Source organism: Lemur catta, chromosome 24, assembly GCF_020740605.2.
Source record: "Lemur catta isolate mLemCat1 chromosome 24, mLemCat1.pri, whole genome shotgun sequence".
Classification (NCBI taxonomy): domain Eukaryota; kingdom Metazoa; phylum Chordata; class Mammalia; order Primates; family Lemuridae; genus Lemur; species Lemur catta.
The window spans coordinates 8214614-8238832 of NC_059151.1; the positions used below are offsets into that span (position 1 = coordinate 8214614).

Below are 24219 nucleotides of genomic sequence, written 5' to 3' on the forward strand. Positions count from 1 at the left end.
AACTTGGAAGCCCTAATGGAAGTAATGCAACAGCTGCCACCATGCTCCGCTTTGTTTATAAGGGACATGGAAGGTGGCAACGCCTGAGAAGTAGTGGTAGGACCAGGGAAAGCCAAACCTTGTCTCAACTCAACCTTGATGCCACCATATGCTTTCTTTTCCCACAGGCACCACCCCTGCAGAACGAAACCACGATATCTGAAAGAAGGAATCCTTGGCCCCTAAGGCCATGTTTGAAACTTGGCAGCAATCCCTGGAGGAGCCAGGCATCCGCTCACGGCCTCCACCAATCGTCACACGTGGGACGACCCCTGGATGACCCATAACCTCTCCCAGCACCAGAGCTGCTGGTCTCTTTCCCACCTATTGACTTCAGGACCCAATAGCTCCTGAGAACCCAAAACTGGTGAGCAAAGGAACTATCTTCTAAATCAAAAACTCTTACTCAGTTCAAGGAAGCTGAACTCACCAGATTGTGACATCCAGAAATCCGTGCTGTGATCCACTCACGGAAGAGTAACAACAGGACTGCTCTTTCAGCCACAGGTCATGGGCCTGGCCCAGCCAGCCCACTAGCCTTAGAGGGATGCTTCTATGCAGGGGACTTCTTGTCTGTTTGTCCTGGTCATGAGCACTCACACTGAGGTCCAAATCCACACCAGAGTAGCTTTGCCCTCAGCTTCTACCTGGGCAAGATTCACCCTATTCTCAACTCTGGGTCTTGGGACTTCTGGTGGCCAAAGATCCAGCGAGACATCCAGGCCCAGGGAGAATGTGTTTGGCAGATCTTAACCAAAAAAAGACAGAAGCCACTTCCAACCCTTATGGAATCACTGGCGATTGTGGTTAATCAGCCTTGGAGATTTTTATCACAGAATTCTCTGCATATTACTAAAACAGCGTTACCTTCATAGTTACCAAAATGGTCTACTTTCCTCCATGCCAAGGGACATTGCCTTTACCCCAAGCAACCACCCAACACCTCCATGTTGCATGGATTCCTGGCTAATGTAGAGCCTCCAGGTTGAATCCACACCTAGTACATTTGTCACTGTACACAAAGATCACTTGGATCATGAGATTACACCCTGGAATTGCGGTGCCTGTGTGTACTGCCCACCACTAAGATAACTGTGTTTTCCCTGTACCCACGTCCACATCCATCCTTAATACCACTTCCATGCAAATCATCTCTTACAAGTCAAATGGACACACATCACATGAAACATCCCAGCCTGTCATGAATTCAACCCATTTTTACTGAGGACCTATTATGTGCCAAGCACTGTATTACATCCTGGGATTACCAGGGTGAGTAAGTCCCAATCCTTGCCCTACGAAGTTTGCATTCCAACGAGGAAGTCAGACCATTAAAGAGCATGAGTGCTAGAGCAGTAGGCTGATGACCACAAGAGTACCCTCATCTCTGTCCCTTGGCCACCCAAGCAGTGCCCAGTTGCCCAGGCTGACGCACGGATGATCTTCTAATATGCCAAAGCAACCCACGAGATTAGAGCCAACGAGCAGCAGTCATAAGTGGTGATCGCATGGGTTCTGGTCACTAATGTGTTATTTCTAAACCACCTGACTTGTAAACAAGTGAGATGTTCACTTACTGAGCACCTTCCTGGCATGTCGTCAGACTGGTGACCCCACATGCAGCTGCTCACAGGGGAAAATCAGGCTGTGACATCAGACGACATGGCTTGGAGTTTGGGTCCTGGCGCTTAATGATGACTGGGCCAATCCCTTCCACTCTGGTCTCGGGTGTCTTTCTCTGCAACAGCAAAATAAAAACATTATACACTGTACCTACCTCACAGGGTTGTTGTGAGAATCAAGTGAAAATGTATGTGAAAGCACTTTTGTAAACTTTAGTTTTCAGTCATTCCATTTGCCATGGGTCCTTCATCCTCCCTACAAATACAAGACTGTAATTTACCAGAAGGGTGTATTCGTGTCCCCTCTCCCTCCCTGTGCAGTGAATGGTACAAGAAGATGAAGTGCATGCCCTCGTGGATGTCTGGTTTTCAGTATGGGGATTCGGATGCCTCACACAGTGACAAAGACATAATCCAGAGGACCAAAGCTGGGGCCCTGCCGCCCCGTAGATATTCCACCATTCACACGCCACTAGACCCAGACATCAGCCAGCCCTCTTGATGGAAGACGGTCCCCAAGGCCCACGTAGAGAACCCAGTCTTGGCCCTAGAGAACTAACCAGACTACAGTCATTCAGGGAATCACCTGGGTTCTGGGCCCCCATAGTCGTCACCAGCCGCTCCGGGAAAGAGCCTGTCTCCCAGAATGGAGCAAAGAGATGGGTTAAAGGAGACGCTGACCCAATTAAACGAAATACAAGCCACGCCGGACTGCCTGACCTAGTATAGTTGGGCTGGCGAGGGAAATTCCTAGACACTCATTTAGAGAAAGGATTTGGTGACACATTTCTTCTTTTAGCACTATGTCCCTGAGACCGACCTGGCTCTTACCTGTCTGATTTTGATTTGTCTACTCCCTGTCTGTTCAGTAGACCTGTGATGAGATGTGTTTCTGGCTTACGAATCTCATGTCTCCTTTACACACACACACACACACACACACACACACACACACACACACACACACACAAATCCTTGCTATGAGGAAGGCCACCCGTGTTTCCTATCCTACCCCTTGGCCAAGCCCTAGGCCAGCCTTCCATCTCTGATGATTCAATATGCATTCTGGATTGGCCAATCAAATTTGAGTTCAGTGTCACTGGAGCAGTCCTAATCTGTCCCAGGCTGAAACTCTGACTTTATTTCAGTCCTGTGTAGAAGCTAGAGTGCCCACAGAGCCACCAATAGCCCAGCAATCCTTTAAGCAAAGGGAGGTGTTAAGCCTAAAATAGAAAACTCCAACTGCAATCCATCCCTCGAGTTCCTAGATCAGGGAAAGAAGATTATAGGAAAAATTTTGATCCCATGTTTATATCAATTTCTAAAATATTTTTAGATGGAATGGAAAATGGCTTACAATCTCCTCATTGCTATATGTCAGAGTGGCTGACCTAAGATACCAATTCAGTGAAGTGAGAAATTCCCAGATCTTTTCCTAAGGCTAGCATAGTAACATTTCATTTCAACACCGAATGGAAGCTTAAGATTTTAAAACAGTGTCTTATACATTATAGTTTACAACCACCATTCGCTGTGGGAAGGGAGCCAGAGAGACTCAGGGTACCCACCACCCAAGGTCAGAGGCACGGAGCCAAAGGACCCGGCAAAGAGCGAGTCCAAGCCAAGAAGAAAAGCTGTTGCCAAAATGACAGACCCAGCATATGAAAGAAGATGATCTCCAGGTCATGGTGGCTGAGAAAGAAGAATAGACAGATCCGAGTTGAGAACCAAATTAAGATGTCTGAACAGGTAGCAGAGTAAATAAGCCTGGGCAAGAGATGGGATCACCTACAGCCCCAAGATGTTTGTGTGACAGTGGCCTTCCTTGTGAGTTGCAATACTGTGTCCTAGTTCCTTTTTCCCCCGAGTAAAAATCCTCAGTCCCAGTGACGTAGCTTACAGAGCCAACCCAAAATAGAAAACCCTTCCATACCCACAGATATACTTTTTAATATCTTGGTTGATTATCATTTTCTTTTACAGAAAATTTTAATTTTCTTTTCATAAATCTTTGCTAGATTATTTTTTCAATAAAATGTTGTCAATAAATAATTTCTCTGGTTTTGACCTCCAGTTCCTTCTTTGGTATTAAAAGGAAATGACTTTAATGAATAGTTTGCACCTGCACTCCTATGGTTATAGGAGAGGAAGAGGATGTTCTAACGTACATTACATGTGAATGAATGAGCTTGAAATAATTATAGTAAATCACCAAGCAAGAATAGCCAAAGGGACAGTTGATAATGACACACAGGGAACATGCCAGGTTGGCCTTAATCTGCAAAAATAAATTGTACCTCTCTTCCAAAAGTCAGAGGCGATTAACTCTCTCATTGCTGCATCAGCATGCAGAGATTGCCCAGTGAGAGACACACAAGATAGAAAAGAAGCAAGCAGGCAGAATTTTGCAGAAAGAGGTAGCTGAATGGACAGACCAGCCACCCCCCAGAGCTGGCAGGTGGGCCAGGCTTTTCAGAGAACTCACATTAGAAGTTCCAGCAGCAGATGGAACTGGGCCAATAGACACCACAGTGGGGAGAGGGGAAGTTTCTGTAATTAAAGTCTGAACTCTGCACACTTTCGAACAAACTAAGTACTCTTTACTATCGGCAACAAGGACTTTTTTTTTTTAAGTGGTTGTTCTAGGTGAACCTGGTAAGGCATGAATCAGTGTGGGGAAATAAAGGAATTCAGTGGATTATGGCCTTTGGGTTAAGAATGAAGAAAATAATCTGAACGTCACCAGAAGAGACAGATCTACAGCTCCCTAGTGTGAGAGGCTGGAAGTTTCTAACAGGAATATTGATGTGTGTCCTCTGCAATATGCTGTACATAAAGTTATGCCTAAATGGACTGCTTAGTAAATCGCAATTGGTTTTTCAACCTTTGTGTGAGTTCAGTTTTTCTCTATTGAATCCTTTGATGGTCTTTATAACATCCAGAATGTATAAAGAACTCTTCAGTGTTAAGAGAATACTTAACATCTGAACCAGATAGATCCTAACTGATCAATATTCTAGAATGATCAGGCCAAAGAGGTAGCAATTCTTCACTTCATAAAAGTTATTTCAAACTGATTATATACAAATGATACCAGAAAGATATAAAGCATCATCTCTGTTACAGAAGCTCCTAGTGTAACTAGAATCTCAAATTTCCCATCTTTTACTTCCTGCAGATAAAACTAAATTCAAGAAATCAACACAGAAAAAATTTTTTTTAACTTTTTTTTCAAACTTTGGCAGCCACTAAACCATTCTTTGAAGGAACAAAGAAAACAAAGTCAAACTCCTCGAAGGCATCATTTCATTTATACTGAGCGCCAACTATATTCCAGCTGCTGTTAAGCAACGAATATAACATCACAAGCAAAATCATAAAGGTTACACTCTGGGGTCAAAGAAGGACATTAAACAATCGTACCAACTGAGATAAATTGAGGAAAGCAATAAGCTATAATGAGAGCATGTGACAAAGAAATCTGACTTAGTTTAGAAGACTTGCTGTAAGAAAGAAAACTTGAACTAAAGCAAGACCAATGAGTAGCAGTATGGGGAATAGAAGTGTCTAGAACATTTCCGACAGACAGGCCAGCAAAGCTCACCTAAGAACTGAAATGCTAACGTGGCTATAAGAAGACAACAGGTTCGAGTGATTAGAGACTTGAAAGCCAAGGTCAGAATGGCAGGAGGTGACTTCCGGAGGTGGGAAACCACTGGTGTGTGTCTTAGAGCCAACCTAAGGAACTTGGTCTTTAGCCTAACAGAATTAGAAGTCACTGGTGGTTTTAGCAAAATTCATGCCTTTTGTGTCCTTTTCCTGTCATTGTAATACTCTTTTGAGAAGCGCATCTGTGCATTCAATCCGAAGTCTTAAATTTGTTTGGCTTGTTCTGCTGTGTTGTACACAGAGAATGATTAATATACATGCATTTAATAAATTCAGGATTTCTCTCCCACAAAATATCGCAAAACTTATCTTTTCCTAAATTGAATTGGTTATCATAGTCATTACTCAGTAAACTTCCACTTTAAGAGGCATTCTGAGATGTACACGTAAGTTGTGCCAAGAATGTAGCTATTACACCCTTAACGTGGGCATAGTGAGTACAGGGATTCTGTCTTTAAACGAGATTTTTTAATTGGCTTAATTGCAGCAGCATGGATAAAAATATTTCAGAAGCATTGTTGAGAGTAAATGAAGTAAATCATTACTACTGACTTGTCCACAAGAAACCAGGGCTCAATTTAGAATGGAGAGAATAAAGGAGCCTTAGGAATAGAGACATCCCAGTTTGCATGCACACCAATACATGCACACCAATACCTACACACCAATACCATGCACACCAATACATGCACACCAATACCTACACACCAATACATGCACACCAGTACATGCACACCAATACCTGCACACCAATACCTACACACCAATACATGCACACCAATACCATGCATACCAATATATACACACCAATACGTGCACACAAAAACATGCACACCAATATATACACACCAATACGTGCACACAAAAATATGCACACCAATATGTGCACACCAATACATACACACCAATACCATGCACACCAATACATGCACACCAATACCTACACACCAATACATGCACACCAATACCTACACACCAGTACCATGCACACCAGTACCATGCACACCAATACATGCACACCAATATATACACACCAATACGTGCACAGCAATACATGCACACCAATACATACACAAAAACATGCACATCAATCCATGCACACCAATACATGCAAACCAATACCATGCACACCAATATATGCACACCAATACATACACACCAATAGCAACATTAGGCTGCAGTCTGTCCTCCACCAACCCCTTCTTCCCTTCAGAGATACGTGCTGCAGAGGTGCCCCCTGCAGCTGAGCACCTTCAGGGAGCTGGGGCAGGAACTGGTCATCTTCTCCTTGGCTTTCCCTGCAGACTAAGATATGGGCTTTCTCAGTTCTGCTAAGTCAATTATCACTTGTCCATCCGGTTCCATTTTATAAAAATTTGTTGACATTCTTCACTTGTTATTGTCTCTCTGGCCACTCTCTTTGTCTTGTGCATTTATGCCTTTTGGGTCCTTTTTCTGTCATTTTCACAATGTTTGAGAAAATCAGCTGTATGTTCAATCCGAAACAATTAACTGAAACTTTCTTATTTGTTTTAATTTGCATTTCCTGGTTGAATTTTTTTTCATCTTTATAGACCATTTCTACTGTTCCTTCATGAATGAATTACCTACTCTTATCTTTTGGCTGTTTTTCTATCAGGAACTAGTCATTTTCTTATCAAATATAATAGCTCCTTTTATATCATGTATATTAACTCACTGTGTATGAGGTTACAAATATTTTTCCTACTTTGTCATTGACTTTTAACTTTTATGATTTTTTGTGCATGAACAATGTTATTTTAGTTTTACGTACTATAGTTTGTGGAGAATTTTCATTATTAAAAAGTATTATTAATTTTATCCTTTAACTTAATTTAATTTAATTAATTATTGAAATACTAAATCTTGCAGCAGTTTTATGCATAGAATACCCTCTCTAAGCTTGGTATCAGTTCAATGTTTCCTTAATTTACCTTCTAGATATGTTTATAATTTTATGTTTTCATATTTACTTTTTAATACATCTGGCATTTATTTCTTCATGTAATATGTATTAGGGGAGATTTTAAAAATCAATTGTGAAATAGAGCATGTACACCATCAAATACTTAAATATAAAATGCCATTATGTATCATTTAACACATAATGTACAAGCAACTGCTCATTCTACCACAACCTGAATCCCTGTCTAAGGATCCAATTTTGGGAAGACCCAAACTAAAATAATTTATACTGGAAGTAGTCCAGGAAGCATCTGCTCAGATGAATTTCTGAATTGGACCACTCGTTGGCCAGACAGCAACAAAGACGGCATTGTGAGTGGTCAGCGGCCTGTGATAACCCCCGCGGCGTGCTGTAGGGTCGTTACTGCTAAGAGTGTCATCTCTGCTGAATTGGGGCAGAATGCAGAAGGACGAGGATGCACTGGGTTTGTGCAATATCCCTGTCATTCGAGAGGTTTGGTGGCAGTGGTTGTCACATAAGACTGCAGTGCAGAGATGGTAGGTTGTTTTTAAGTATCACGGGTACACCACTGAAAGAAAATGGCAGGCTCAAATCAGCCAACAACCAACTCAGGACACAATGTCAAATTTGGAGAACCTCTATGCCACCCCCACATCTCCTGCAGTCAGAGGGCAGTACGGGCTGGTAACTGGGCCAGGTTGTGAGCATAGCAACATGGCAGACAAGGCTTATTATGCAGCCTGGCAAATTTTCTATGCTAAACTCAAGACTCAGGTACAGGAGAAATGGGAAGCTGAAGGCTGGAATGGAAACAGCTGAGTGGAAATGCTTAGATCTCCATCACCTGCTGGACCACCCAGGCCTCCTGCCGTGACCCACTCTCCATTGTTCCAGAACAGCCAACTCCCCGTGGCTAGAGCTAGAGACCACCTGCGAGGAAGACGCCTCAGAAAATACCAGTTGTCTTCATCAAGATTCACCCCACCTTTCTCATAGTTTGTAGGCACAAAGCTAGGATCCCATCTCAGCGGGGCCCACCTTGGGAACTGCCGTTCTTCTTTTGGAAGCAAAGGAATTATTCACCAACATTTCTGCAACACCCGGCTGATATTTACAGATGCAAAACTGGAGTACATGCTTTAGAATAGATCTTGGGGGTGGTGAACTAGGAGAAAGGGTGTCATTTAAGACTGGAAAAGGCAGGTTTGTAGTATGGAGGAACTCTCCTAACTCGGGATCTAATGTTTGTGAAGTCCTAAAATTATGCCGGCATTAATTTCTTAAACTTGGAAGAAGCATTGTCCTACGGTATATGAGGTAGAAATGTAGCTTTATCAGATTTTTGAGAACAGAGGGAAAAGGCTTAGAGAGCAGATATGCTCAAATGGATTCAATGCTTAAGACCGGAGACTCCATTAGCTAGCTGACTGTTGCCCAAGAAATCCCAGAGGACAGTCCCTTCACCAGATCAGAAAGGAGAGTGCCAATATGGGGACACTCACATTTCTTGGGAGATGCAGTGAATCCGTCCTTGTTAGGCTGAGATGCACCATCAGGAAAGCTGCCACGAAATGAGCTATATTCGGTGTTCCTGGGATGATAGGATTCTGGGATAGCAGAGGCCAGGTGGTGTCATTTTGTTATGAGAGCCAAGGTGGATGTCATTACTGTGTTGAGAAGCAAAGTCAGAATGGAAATTGGAGGCCCTAACTCCCACAGGTCTGTGGCAATAGTTTCCAGGGGTACAACAGACGGATAGTATGGTAGGCTGAGTAATGGACGCCCCCCCCAAAGATGTCCACATCTTAATCCCCTAAAACCTGTGAATGTGTTATCTTACATGGTGAAGGGACTTGCTTTACTCAGGAGGTGAGGGAACCCACTTGGGCAGAATTGACAGGAAAGTACTGTGGGGGTCCAAGCCACGGCAATCCGGTGGAGGGCCCATAACCCCTCAAGAAAGTCTCACTGTTGGACTAGAAATCTTTCTATCAAAAGGACAACAGCACTTGAATGTTTATTGCAGCACAATTCACAATTGCAAAGATGTGGAATCAACCCAAGTGCCCATCAATCCATGAGTGGATTAACCAAATGTGGTATATGTACACCATGGAGAACTGCCCAGCGATAAAAAGGGATGAATTAATGCCTTTTGCCACACTTTGGACAGAACTGGAGACCATTCTCCTAAGTATCTCAAGATTGGAGAAACAAACAACACATGGACTCATTAATAAATTGGAACCAACTGATGTGCACACCTGCAAAGAGGGAAGTAAAATGCAGTGGAAATCAAGCAGGAAAGGGTGGGGAGGATTGGAGGAGCAAAAACCTACTTAATGGGTACAATTAACACCATCTGGGTGATGGGCACACCTATAGCTGTGACTCAAGCATTACAAAAACAATCCATGTAACCAAAAACATTTGTACCCTCTTAATATTTTGAAATACAAAGTAAATAAATTAATTAAATAAATAAAAATAATAAAACATAAAAAAAGATGGACAATTTAAAAAAAAGACCAAAAAAAGTGTAAAACAGGGAACCAACCTCCTTCCAGGGGATCAGGAAATGCTTCTCTTAGGAAGTAAGACCTGAAAGTAAGACCTAGGAAGTTACCAGACAAGAAAAGAACAGACAAGAAAGGAAGGCCAGGCGAGGTGGCTCACGCCTGTAATCCTAGCACTCTGGGAGGCCGAAGCGGGTGGATCACTCGAGGTCAGGAGTTCGAGACCAGCCTGAGCAAGAGCAAGACCCCCTGCCTCTACTAAAAAGAAAAAATAGAAAGAAATTTGCAGGCCAACTAAAAATATACAGAAAAAATTAGCCGGGCATGGTGGCGCATTCGTGTAGTCCCAGCTCCTCGGGAGGCTGAGGCAGGAGGATTGCTGGAGCCCAGGAGTTTGAGGTTGCTGTGAGCTAGGCTGACACCATGGCACTCTAGCCAGGGTGACAGAGTGAGACTCTGTCTCAAAAAAAAAAAAAAAAAAAAAAGAAAGGAAGTGCATAGCAGATAGACAGGCCCCGGGATGGGAAGGTGTTTGCCACGTAATAGAAAATAAAGAAAACCAATGTGTCCAGAGCACCACAAGAGAGTGAGAGAGGTGAGACGGAAGAGGCCTCCTACAAACAGCCAGTACTCACTTTCCAGTCCAGGTGAATGAAGCATGTAGAAGTAGATCCTCCAGTCCTACTTAAGCCTTCAGATGACTACAGTCCCCACTGACACCTTGACATTAACCTCATGAGAGACCGGGAGCCAGAGCCACCCAGCCAAGCGGCTTCAGAATCTCTGACCCTCATCAACTGTGATATAATAAATGTGTGTCGGCCAGGCGCAGTGGCTCACACCTGTAATCCTAGCACTCTGGGAGGCTGAGGTGGGTGGATCGTTTGAGCTCAGGAGTTCGAGACCAGCCTGAGCAAGAGCGAGACCTCGTCTCTACTAAAAATAGAAAGAAATTAGCAGACAACTAAAAATATATAGAAGAAATTAGCTGGGCATGGTGGTGCATGCCTGTAGTCCCAGCTACTTGGGAGGCTGAGGCAGGAGGATCGCTTGAACCCAGGAATTTGAAGTTGCTGTGAGCTAAGCTGACGCCACGGCACTCTAGCCTGGCAACAGAGTGAGACTCTGTCTCAAAATAATAACAATAATAATAATAAATAAATAAATTAAAAAAATAAATGTGTGTTGTGTTAAACCACTAAGTTTGGGGGGAAATTTATTATACAGTAATAGATAACTAATACAGTTAGTAGGAAATCAGGAAGGAGTTCACAGTTCCCGGAGGTCAATGAATCTCTGATAAACTTAGGAACTATAATGAATGCAACCTGGAACTTCTCTAACAAGCTGTTAGTGCAGTAGTGGACCCAAAGACACTTTGCATTCACCTCCTTGCTGAAGGATAATTGGTGCTCCCATTTATCTTTCCCAGAGAAGACTAGGGAAGAATTCCTAGAGGAAGTAGCATTTGATCTAGACCTTGAATATTAGGTTACATTTCAGTGAGCAGGACTGGATAATAGGTGTCTGGATTAGCATATTTGTGGTAGCAGAAATTATAATATGTGTTCTGAGAACTATAAAGTAGCTGAATATGGGACAGGGAAAATTCTGGGACAAACTGGGTCATGCCTAAGAATCCCTTGGGCTGCTTATGTAAGATACAGATGTTGGGCCCCATTCACGAAGTTGATTTGGTAGAATGGATAAGGCCCAGGAATTTACCTTTTTAATAAACCTCCCAAGTGATTCTCGTGCAGGTAGACCAGCCTTAGATGACAATTTGAGAATCACTGTGTTAATGGAATAAGAAAATCTCAGTCTAGAAACTTAGCTTAAGAGCAGATCACCGGGGTTTAAATACGGAACTAAACTATGTGGTTGATAAGAGCAAACAATGAAAAGCCAGAGGATTTTTATCAATTTTTCATTGTAAAAATTTTCATGTGCAGGTAGTGCTAATAGTCTAATGAATCTTTACACCACCATATTCAGCAATTGTCAAGATTTTTCTACATTTGAGTCATTATTTGTTTTTCATATTATTAATATTGATGATGCTGTACTTTATAGCAAATCATAGACCTCATGTTATTTCACCCCTAGGTTTCTGTGTGCATCTGTAGTTTCCTAAATAATCATATTGCCTTTATAGAACCTAAAAAAATAACAATAACTCATTGGTATCATATAATACTGAGTTCGTATTCCCATTTTATCAACTGCCTGTTAAGAAAAGTTCTTTTATTGTTTGACTCTGAATCCAAAGAAGGTCCATGCACTGCATTTGATGTTGTATCTTAAGATTGTCTTTTTTTTAAGATTGTCTTAATCAAGAGCAGTCTCTCCCCTCCTTTTTTTTTAAAGTCACAGAATTATTGAAATTGAACATTTGTTCTATAGGACATTTCACAGTATGGACTTGCTTTATTGCATCCTTGTGATGTCATTTAACTTAATATGATATCCCCATATTTCCTATAAACACTCAAAGGCTCACTCAAAGGCTTAATTATTAATAAATTAAGATTTACTTTCTTCTTTTTTAAAGAATACTTCATAGGGGTCTGTGTACTTTATAATGCGTGAAACTAAGAAGTACATGATATCATGGTCTCCTATTCTAAAAGATGCTAAGATTGATCAGTAGTTTCCAGGGGTGACAGACCAATTCCTCCATTGTAGAAGTTCCCCAACAAACTTGGATCTAATTTTTTCATTCATTCTTAATCATTGCCTTGATAAAATTTGTCATTAGGAATTGCAAAATGTTCGGAATCTTTTATTTCTCCCACCTTTATTGTATGGAATTATTCTGAAAGAAAAAAAAATTCCATCATTAGCTAAGTCTGTTTGATTACTCTGAAATACAGTTCATATAGAAATGATAGGACAAATGCTTCATTCTTTGCCATCATTGCCTGATTGTTAAGGTACCTCATGCTGGGCTGCTGCTACCACCACCCAGCCCCCACAGGTACTCTATTTGCTGCTTTGACACCCCACACCACAAACCCTCCTTAAGAACACTCTGGTTACACTATTCCGGATCCAACCCCATGCACATGGCCTTGTGTCCTCCTTCCCCAGCTCGGGTGCCAAGCTTCCTGAGCCCTACCTAAGGGAAGAGAAGGAACAGAAAAAAGGGAAGGGAGGGGAAGAAAAATAGCTCCCTATTTATTTTAAGGGCCAAAGAAATGTATTTCACCATAAACTACCAAACTCTTATTACCCCTCACATCACTGTGACCCTCTAAGTTACTGACATACGTATTGGCATTGGCTTCAGAAAAGTACTAATGCTAATGACTATATGTAAAGTTGGCAAGTTAGGACCAATAGTCTATGTATTCAGCAAATATTTGACCACAGCCCATAAAGCTGTTTAAGCTCAAAGGAAAGTGAATATTTTACAGGTATATGGTCAAATTTAAAGTACAGACACAAAGTTTGGAAAATGCAAGCCCAAAGGAAATTTGAGTATCCTACACATTGGATGGTGACATTACGTGAAAAAATTCCAGGAGTAACTTTCAGCTGATACAGCTGGGAAAAGTCTTATGTTTGAGGAATCAAATGCAATACAGACAAATGATACTTCCAGGCTCTAGCTGCTTCCGCCACCAAACATACATAGATGATGGTTAATCGTTTTTCTAAAAGTTCCATTTCAGCACCCGCAGCTACTAGCGATTACTTTTTCAAATAGTCCACTTTATGTAGTAGCACCATTTTATAGTAACAGTATCCTTAGTTGATTTCAGCAGTACCCAGTCCAATCACCAAAAAATTGGAGAAGTTTTCTCTCCCCCAAAAGACACTGGATGAATTTTTCTTTTTCTTTATTTTCATCAATGGTTTACAGATGAGGGTTGGGAGTTGTTTATTATTATTATTATTATTATTATTATTATTATTATTATTATGTTTCGTTTCTACATGGCTTTATTTAACATATTTATTTCAGCAGAACTAAACATTCACATCAGAATCCTGCTGTCACCTTTCGGGTTTTTAAGGTAGAAAAGTCCCGGACTGTCCCTACGCATTGGCAAATGCACAAGGTTGGAGAAGAGCAGAGGAAGAATTAAGCCTCATTTTAGCACCGTCTTCTACCCTTGTATACCTGTATAGGATATATATTTATATACACACAACTAATTCAGTCCGGGCCCAGAAATTCTCCTGTCCAAGGAGTACTTGGTGGCAGGTTAGACCAAGTCACGGCTCGTATTAGTGACAACAACTTTCAGACGCCTTTGAGCACTGCAAAGACAGACTCCAGGGAGCTATCTCTGCTCTCTTTCATAGAGGACGAGACTCCTTTGGGGACAACCACTGCCAAGGACAGAAGCAGCAGCAGCCACCAGCTGGTTGCGTGGCACTCCCGCGCCCCAGGGACCCTGCAGCAGCGCGCCCGGAGCTGGGGCGTGCCCGGGCCAAGGTGCCTGTTGACTGGCTCTTTGCTGTCACGATGCAAGGCCCGGCTCACGCGGCCCGAGGTGGGTCCTTACCTCGGACCTGGGGTCCCAGCCTAGCCAAGGACCGCCCTCCCGGGTTTTATGCTAGGGGACAGCATACCCTAAGTAAACGGAGGGGGAAGGTTAAGTTACACTGCAGTTTCTGAGTGTTTGTCAAAGCAGCTAGAAGCTACAGCGTAGTAAACCAAGGCTCCCGAGGCAGAAGGGGAGGTGACTCCGGGCTTTCTGTACCTCGAAAGTGTCAGGAATTGCGAGGAACGCGGGCGCCTTGCATTTTCCTCTGGGCACCTTCCCCTCGCTGGGCACTGAGTGAGGAGTCCTACTGTGCGTGCTGAGACTCTGCACAATACTGTGAGATACCCCTGCCCTAAAATGACACTCAGGGGAGACCTTTCTGCAGATGACAATCCTCCTTGGCCGAAGGGTGCCGGGCAAAGGGGACGCATTGGATTGGGGGACCCGGAATTGGTGTATTATATGCCACAGCTTTACTTTCCATTGAGAAAAAGATTACATAACAAAGTGGAACTGAGAGATCGGAAGCAGAAGAGGAAAAGACGTGGGCAAATGGAGCAACGTTCTGAGACAGGGGTTTTCCCCTTTGATTCTAAATGACAGATGTCCCTTAGGGGTTCTGTATTTACGAACACGTACAGGAGATGTACACACACCGGCATGCACGTGTACGTACATGTGAGAGATGTGTACATGGGTGGGCATCAGCGGTGGGCGCTGCGACCCTAGCTTAGGGGACAGCGATCGGGGCGCCGGGCGCGCCCAGCCGGGCCCAGGGCCACCAGCAGCGGCGCACGTCCCCCGCGGAGTCTGCACAGGCACCAGCCGGGAGTCCCCGCGCCCCGCCGCTGGGGCTGTGACACACACCGGCGTCGGATTACAGCCCTGCAATTAACATATGAATTTGACGAACTGAAAAGAGGGACGCAGGGGGAAGGGGGGGGGGGGGAACCCCGAGCAGACGCCCGAGTCCCCTGCACCCTGCAACTTTTCTCCGGGTGTAGAAACTCTTTGATTGGCTGCCCGCACGCGCCTGCCCGCGCGCTCCATTGGCCGGGCAGACACGCGACCGGCGCGAGGAGGGGGCTGGGACGGGCGCGGGGGGAGCCGCAGTGGCGCGTGCCGCTTTTTAAAGGGGCGCAGCGCCTGCAGCAACCGGAGAAGCTCCGTTGCACGCGACCTGGTGTGCGATCTCCGAGCGGGTGGGGGAGGGGACGGGAGGAAGAAAAAAAAAATAAGACGTTGCAGGACAGAAGAGACCTGGGAAGAGCTTTTGTTTTTTTTTTTTTTGGGTCGGGCTGGTGTGCCCGTGCGTCCTCCAGCCCCGGGCCCCTCCGATCCCTTTGCGGTGCCATGTCCCGCCTGCTGCCTGCGGAAGAGTGGGCCGGAGTGAAGGAGTTGGGGGACCGCCATCGCCAGCCCCAGCCGCACCAGCTCCCGCCGCCGCCGCCGCCGCCGCCGCCACCTGCGACTCTGCAGGCGAGGGAGCAGCCCGTGTACCCGCCCGAGCTGGCCCTCCTGGACAGCAGCGACCCACGCGCCTGGCTGGCTCCCGCCTGGCAGGGCATGTGCACGGCACGCGCCGCCCAGTGCGCGCTGCGCCCCCCGGGGCTGGGCGCAGCCGAGGTCCCCGCGCCCCGGGCCGAGGCGGACGGCCGCGGGGAGCCGGTGCGGAGCGGCTGCGGCGACAGTGGCAGGAGCCCCGGGCCGGTGAGAGTGCGCGAACAGCTGTGCAAGCTGAAGGGCGGCGTGGAGGCGGAGGCGCCGGGCTGCGGTCGCCAGCGGGCCCCGGGCAGCAAACAGGTGAACGGGGTGCAGAAGCAGAGGCGGCTGGCGGCCAACGCCAGGGAGCGGCGCAGGATGCACGGGCTGAACCGCGCCTTCGACCAGCTGCGCGACGTCATCCCGTCGTTCAACAACGACAAGAAGCTGTCCAAATACGAGACCCTGCAGATGGCCCAGATCTACATCAACGCCCTGTCTGAGCTGCTGCAAACGCCCGGCGGCGGGGACCAGCCACCGCCACCGCCGCCGCCGCCGCCGGCCTCCTGCAAAAGTGACCAGCGCCACGTTCGCGCCGCCGCCGCCGCCGCCACCGCCGCGTACGATGGTGGCGCGGGCACCGTCCCCGCAGCGGGGGCCCCGCCGGGCTCCGCGGGGGGCTGCCGGACCCGCCTCTCGGCCCCGGCCGCCGCGGGAGGCTACGCGGTGCCGCTGGGCGCCCTGCACTTCCCGACTTTCGAGGACAGCGCCCTGACGGCGATGATGGCACAAAAGAATCTGTCGCCTTCGCTGCCCGGGGGCATCCTGCAGCCGGTGCAGGAGGACAGTAGCAAAACTTCTCCCCGATCCCACAGGAGCGACGGGGAGTTTTCCCCCCGTTCCCATTACAGTGACTCGGACGAGGCGAGTTAGGAGGGCGACAGAACCCTGGAAACTGAGGCAGGAACAAAACCGTCCGGTCCCAGCGCGCGGGAAGCCCCGCGGTTAAAGACCCCCCTCCCGCACCCGCTGATGTTTGCTCTGCGACGGTCGTTGTTTAGCAACGACTTGGCTTCAGATGGCAGCTACATCTGATGGTTTGCAGATGTCGCCGCTGCTCCAAGCTTCCTACGGTCCATATTGTCTGATGAAAACGTGCCGTTAAAGTTGCGTCTGTCCTTTCCGCCCAACTTCTGCTCCCCACGTAGATAGATACGGTCTTAATTATTTGCACCCACATCTGGCACCGTTACTCTAGTTCCCTGCTGCCAATACGCTGCTAAAACGTCGCATCTCCTTCTCTGTCGCTGGTTTGGGTTTAATTTATTTTGTGCCCTGGGCATCATCCATCCTTGTGTGTCGCGTGCACTCACGTGTGGGAGAGTCTTCCCCGGTTGTTTCCCAAAAGGCATTATGAAACGCAAAGTTAATGCTTCCAAAGTAAATAACTTTTGACTATGGAATTGTTAAAAAAAAAAAAGCGGGGAACTTTACGGTTTATATATTGTATAAACATACCCAGTATGTATATCCGATCGCGAGAATGTTGGCGTCTTTTAGGAAACTTGGCGCACGCACTTTACCCGCCGCTGCTGCTGCTGCTGCTGCTGCTGCGGCTCCAGGAAAACTCAACTGCCAATTGCAGACCCGTTTTTTTTTTTTTAGATTTTTAAACACAGCCACTTATAATTCTTAAGCTCTTTGCAAATGTTTGTTTAAAAAATGAAAATTAAAAAAAAATCCAGTAGTGTCAAAAGCATTTGGTCAATTTTATTTTGCTTTGTTAGTGTTAGAAAACTTTATTTATTATTAAGTGTTTGCTACCATTTCTACTTATCTTGATTCGTTTTTTTTTTACATTTTCTACTCGAGATCATTTTATTTTAATTTAGCAAAGCCAACCGCCATTGTTTTATGTATTTCCTTTTGCAAATGATGAAAATAAACGTGAAAAGTAGCTTTCATTTGTCATTTATTCCATTCCAGTATAACCACTGAAAATAGTTTTTAAATGATCTTGAAGACTTGCGCTAAGTCTTTTATTAAAGGTGAATTTAAGGCTGGGCACAGTGGGTCACACCTGTAATCCCAGCACGTTGGGAGGCTGAGGCTGGAGGATTGCTGAGGCCATGAGTTTGAGACCAGCCTGGGCAATATAGCAAGACCCCATCTCTAAAAAAAAGTTTTTAAGTTGTGAATTTATAATAATTACACTGTGAGATAAAACTTTTCTCAAATTTGCAGCCCCGCTTTGCCTCTATGACAGCCAAGATCTTTGCAGTCTCCCTTATTCCTATCCCCCAAGAGCCTCTGCAAGGGGAGTCACTTGCTTCAGATCTCCTAGGATCTACCCAGGAGTAGTTAACTTTACCAGGGTTCGCTATTTCCACTCATAAAAACTAGCCAAGCTGAAAGCTTTCTTGCAGGTCAAATGCACAGCACAACTGCGCTCTCAGGCTCTCCTCCTCTCCCTCCCTCTCTCTCTTCCTACCTCTCTCTTTCTCTCTTATTTTGGGGTAGGAGAACCTGAAGAGGCAAAGAGGACAGTGGAAAAGAACTTGAAGGGAAAACAGAATTGGGCTCATTGATTCAAAAATTAGAAGCCAGTAGTTGCCCTGGGAAATTGTTGACCTACACTCATTTTTTTCTTTTCAAATAATTCAGCTGTTTCCAATATAGAAGCTGGTGTGCATCTTTATTTCGTCCTTCTGAATCAGCTTCTATACAGAAAAGGTTATTCAACTACATTTTTGAGTTATTTGCAGAAACTAAACGGTGCTGTCAGTCTCACCTCGGACGTCCTCACTAAGGAAAAGCCTGTTCTGGGTCACACGTCCACAGGTTTTGGAAAAGCTAATATAGCACGTATGTGGAGAGAGTAGAAAGCTGAATTATAAAGAATAAATTTGATTGGTCAACAGGAGAGTAGAACTATTTATTAAACTAAAGATTCAGCGACGTTCCACTGGATAAACATCACTGAATTTGAGACGTCGATTTTAAGCCAAGTCTTTTATGTTTTTGTGTCCTCATTGGGATAACAAATTGCAGGAAAAAGGAAGCAAAAAAAAAAAATCGAGGGAAGGCTCGTTTAATCGCTCTTGCATCCTCCTCTCTCCCCAGCAGCTCAAAAAGAGGAGAGAGCCACGATGAAAAAGGAAAGCGCCACAAACTAGATTTGCAGAAAAAGTAACGCGCGGGCTGTGGTCACCAGGAGGGGACCGCGGAACCAGCTTTTAACTGACCCCCTGGGTGTCTGTGGCTTCCAGCTGAAGCCACTAGAGAAGCTGGGAGTCCCCTCCAGCTCTCCCGGAGAAGCCACCGGAGTGGCTCGCGACGCTTTCCAGGGCAGAAACAATGCACCTGTCCCTTAGATAACCTTTTGCACCCACCGAGCTTGCTGTCCTCACGATAAACATCAGGAATCTTCTTCGGGCTGCTGAATAAATCAAGCGATGGCTTCTAACACATTTCCATGTCGCTCTCAATAAGCAGTAAGCAGACCCAACAGGTATGAACGCACAGCAACCTTGCGGGATGAGAGCACGCATATTTTGTTTATAGTTATTTGGCTCCGTGCGTTTGCCTGAATGTGTACAGGGCGACAGGAGAGGATCTAGAATTCTTTTACCTGTTATGAGTCTGAGTAGGGGAAGGACAGGAGGAAAAAATAATAGTTGTGACTTTTTTTCCCCTTAAACAATCTATATTTCATTTTTGGAAATGATTTATGCTCCTTTTGTGTCAACCAAGGAGGAAAAAGACCTCACCCAAAGTTAATATTTTTCACTGGCTCAGAGAAACCACAAAATAGAAAGTGCATCAGGGACATTTGCCTTTACATCTTTTATAAATGAGGAAACTGGTGCCCCTTCTTTGCCCCAAAATCACACAGCCAGAAAGTGTCAATATCCAGAACTGGGTCTTAGTATTCCTGTCCAACCATTCAATGCTCCCACAAATTTTTCTCTGAGGAAATCAATAGCCAAGAGCTACAGCTATCCAAACTTAGCAGGGGGGGCGTTTCCACCATAATAGGCAGACATTTATACTTTTAAATATTAGTGGTGGTATATAGGAATCGGAATTCCTCATCTTCATTTAAGATAGTTCTTTACATTTATTCTCTGGAGAAAAACTATAACAGTATCAGATTGGAAATTCGGTCTCACGCTGATTGAAAAGTGATGGTGAATTTTTCTAACCCATCCAAACATGCACAAAAAGTCAAATCCCTCTGCTAAATTGAGTGCTCAAAGTTCAAATAAGAACTTTAACCCCTTTTCTTGCCTTCATTCTACTTCTTTCTCTCTCTTCCTTTTTTTATGCTGGCATTTCTTTGAAAGAGATGTACAATCACATTTCCATTTTAAGGTTCTGCTTCGGAGTTTGCATAACAAACGTTTGGCAGCTCGCTCTCTTACACTCCATTAACAAGCTGTAACATATAGCTGCAGGTTGCTATAATCTCATTAATATTTTGGAAACTTGAATATTGAGTATTTCTGAGCGCTCATTCCCCATATGCCAGACCACTCCTGCCATGCTGACTGGTTCCTTTCTCTCCATTATTAACAATTAGCTTCTACCTTCCAAAGTCAGATCCAAGTATCCAAGATACTAGCAAAGGAATCAACTATGTGTGCAAGTTAAGCATGCTTAATATCACCCAAACAAACAAAGAGGCAGCATTTCTTAAAGTAATGAAGATAGATAAATCGGGTTAGTTCTTTGCAACACTGCTGGTGCTTTCTTGAGTTTTATATACTTTAAGCAGCTTGCTTTATATTCTGTCTTTGCCTCCTACCCCACCCACCACTTTTATTTGTGGGGGGTTTTGGCTCGCCACACTTTGGGAAACTCATTTGATTTCACGGAGAGCTGAAGAAAGATTATTTTTGGCAACGGGCAAGTTTAACCACGTTCTCTAAGGGACATGGCTAACAGGGGGGGTCCAACTTGACCAGAAAAAAAAAAAGCAGTGAGGGGAAGGTTAATTTCTTTAATCTTAACTGACACAGGACCAATACTTTCAGGAGGCCTTTCTATTGATTTTAGAGATTTAAACCTGAACAAAGCGAGTGGTCTTTTAGCAAAGGATATCTTGCAATATTTCTCCCCTAGGCTCGTTTGAAAGTTCAAGAACAAGGCTATCAGCTCTGTGTCGCCAGTTCCAAAGCCCAGTTGGCATCGGAAAGGAAAAGTGGCAGACTGCACTTCCCAAGGACAATCTAGACGTGTCAACTGCAATTTTGAAGGAAACAGCAAGCGTTAGTGAGAGCTGAAGATGCACCAGTAGCAGTTGCACCGCCTGCAACTGTTCTGGGGAGAAGGGGTAGGGGGTGGGGGAGGGAATGTAGGAGAGGCCTAAGTTTTCCTGGATGTTTCTGGCTCTGTTGACTGTCCCCTCAGCAGCCGCCGTGGCCCCCAGGCCGAGCAGGGTCGCGGGCGGGGACGCCGCCTAGGTCCCTGTCCTCGACTAGGCCCCTGCGAGCTGAGGCGAGCTCAGGCGGGGAATGGGTTAAATGCTCGGAGGCCGGGGGGAGGCCGGTCGGGGAGGCTGGGGGGCGAGGCTGGGGGGGGAGGCCGGGGGGGGAGGCCCGGGGGAGTCCGGGGGAGGCCGGGGAGCAGAGGTGTCGGGGCGATAAAGGAGAGGACGGACCGGGAAGCGTGGGGGCGGGTCGCCGTAACGCGAGCGCTTCTTAATTAGCGAGCGGCGACAAGGGGGGGGCGCGGCGGGAGCGGGGCACGCGCTGTCAGCTGGTGAGCGCCGTCCTTTCAGGCCGCTCCCCGGGGACCGCGCGGCCACCCTCGTCACCCCTCCCCGGCCGCCTCCGCCCGGCCGCCTCCCCCGGCCCCCCGCCGGCTCGGCTCGCGGCGGGGACAGGCGATCGGGACAGGCGACCGTCTCGCGCCGGCCCGGGCCACCCCCCCTCCGCCCCCGGCCGCGCCGCGGGGACCGCCACCGCCCCCTGCGCCTCCCGGCAGCCGCCCGGCGGCGAAGAAGCTGCGGGAAGCCCCCGGGGGGAGGGCTGGGGGGCTGTTGGGGACAGAGCTGGGACGGGGACAGAGCTGGGATGGGGACAGAGCTGGGCCGGGGGCCCCGAGGCACCTGACGCAGGGAACCAGCACCCGGGCCGCGAGCGCGTCCCCCTGCGACGGCCACCCAGACGCTCCCCCTGCGACAGCCACCGGGACGCGAGCGCGCGACCCACTGCGGGGACCCAGCGCCGGCCGTCGAAGACCCGCTTCCCTTTTCCAGCCCAAGATACATTTCCTCCGTTATTGCAAAGAGAAGGTTTCTTTTACGCCGTTAAAATTCCCAGGGTTTAAAGATTCTTCGAGAAGAGGGTGCACGGGCATTTGTCTTGTGTGCGTCAACCCACGCGACCCTGACTCCTGGTCCCCTGGCTGCTTGAGCCACGCAGGGCCGAGCATTTCGCTGCAGAGGTTTTGGGCCTGTCTGCATCGCAGGGCTCCTCCCCGGTGCAGCTCTGCGCCCGCACAAACCAACCAGGTCGCCTCCCCGCTGCCTCATCCACAGGTTGGCCGGGCCCATTCTACAAGTTCATACTTTTTTTTGTCCCCAGAAAAACCTGAAGCCTCCTTCACACGGATGCAAAGCAAGATGCTATTCAATATAAGTATTATTAGCACTAGTTTTTAAAAAAGCAATTCTGATCAGGGAGTTAGGGGACATGATAAAAGAAAAGGGTGTTCTGATGGCGGGCGGGTGGCCCCGGCTGCAGGGCCCAGCTACTGTGAGGATGATGAAGGAAGGTGTGAGCTAGGACATGACCTGACCGTCTTGGGATTTCTCAAGCCAACAGATGTCGTTCTCTTTGGGGCCACTGATCTGTCTTTTCTAGAAAAAGTTCTCCATAATCCCTCCCACCTTCCTGCCCCTTTATAAACTCTTAGAGCTGGTGCAGGGGGGCTAGGACTGGAAGGAATCCTTCATTACCTGGGTCAGGGGGGAGGTAGCATTTGAGGGAGGAGTAGGCGTCATTCTTTGTATCTTAGTGGCCACAAAACTAGGAGAGATCTGAAAACATAGGGCCACAAACATGGAAGGCCAGTTTCTTTTTATTTTCAGTGTGGGATGTTTCTAAAGCGACCTAGCAGAAATGCACGGGATTATTTATTTCTTTAAATTTTCTTCCAACCCAAGAGATGTTGATTCAACAGGTCAAGAAAGAATCCCAAGAATCTGCATCCAGGATTCTGCCAGCCTTTCCTGACATTCCCTGTGAGAATGGACACTGGCTGACAATCCCCTTTTACCCCCACTTACAAGACTCAGTGATCTTTTTTCCAAAAAGAGAGAAGCTGACAACATAGCTTCTTGGATTCCATGACTTTGCTTTTGTTGCTTTCAGGCTATGGCGCCTGGGACAATATGCTTTGGCCTAAGATGTCTCAACTACAAAGTGATACCATCTGCCTTTGGAGGCATAAGGGCATCAGCCCGGGCTGTACATGACATTGAACCCCTGTCTGTCTGACATAAGAGGCTCAGTGAGAGAAGCCAAAATCATAACCAGGGAACGCTGTTTGAAAATCAGGAGGCAAGAACTTTCTCAGGCCAAACAAACTCTCAGACAAATGGGGGTGGGATAGGGTAGTCGGGAGACCTTTGGTTTAAGGTGGGTAAACTAAGTCACATCACTTTGTAATAACTCCAACCTGGATTTAGAGGGTCACCGGCTTTAATGGAAGGGTTAGCCACCTATAGCTTGATTGAAAAGGTAGCTGTTCTCTTGTGTTGGTAATGGTAATCGGAGAATACAGAGAAAACCAGTTTTATGATTTAGAAGGCAATGATCTTATGAAACAGTGTAACTTCCTTTGATGACAAATTATTTTATGTCTTCCAAGCTCTTCCCCACTGTCTCTGTTTTATATTCCCCTCCCTCCCCCTTCTTTTCATCAGTGAACGGGCACTTACTGGGTACCAATATATGGCGGGGGAGTCAACCACTCTGAGAGACGCACAAAAACATAATAGAACCCCCTCCCTTAAAAGAACTCAGAACTTGGCGGAATCTCAGAAGAAAACGTGGAAAAGAAGCTTCATCCTCTAGGTGAGAGTGTCATTATTGCTCCCAATGAGCCACAGCATTGTCACCTTGTGTTTGTCATCAAATTATTTCATTCATACTTCCAGGGATGCCTATGCATAACCTTCATGGTTTTCCTCAGTAATAACAGAGCTTTTAAGTAGTGTGAAAGCATAGAGCTAATCTTCAAATCAGCCACTGTTTCTTTTGAGCTCAGAGAATACCTTTATGTGTAGTCACAACTTCATACCAGAAAATAACTGAGGTTCAGAGAGAGACCCAATGGCCTGCTGAAGGTGACATGGCCTCAGCGCATCCATGACCACAGAAACCCAGGCCTGCTGTGAGCCTACGGCCGGCATTCTGCCCAGCACACTTTACCTGCCT

The 24219-nt window shown here is 46.2% G+C and overlaps 1 protein-coding gene across 1 annotated transcript; it reads left to right on the plus strand.

Annotated features, from left to right (window-relative positions):
• The first annotated feature begins 15643 nt into the window (after positions 1–15643).
• ATOH1 (atonal bHLH transcription factor 1) lies at positions 15644–16705 on the plus strand. The gene has a single exon (XM_045536714.1). The coding sequence runs from the start codon at positions 15644–15646 to the stop codon at positions 16703–16705; it is 1062 nt and encodes a 353-aa protein (XP_045392670.1).
• The last annotated feature ends 7514 nt before the right edge of the window (positions 16706–24219 follow it).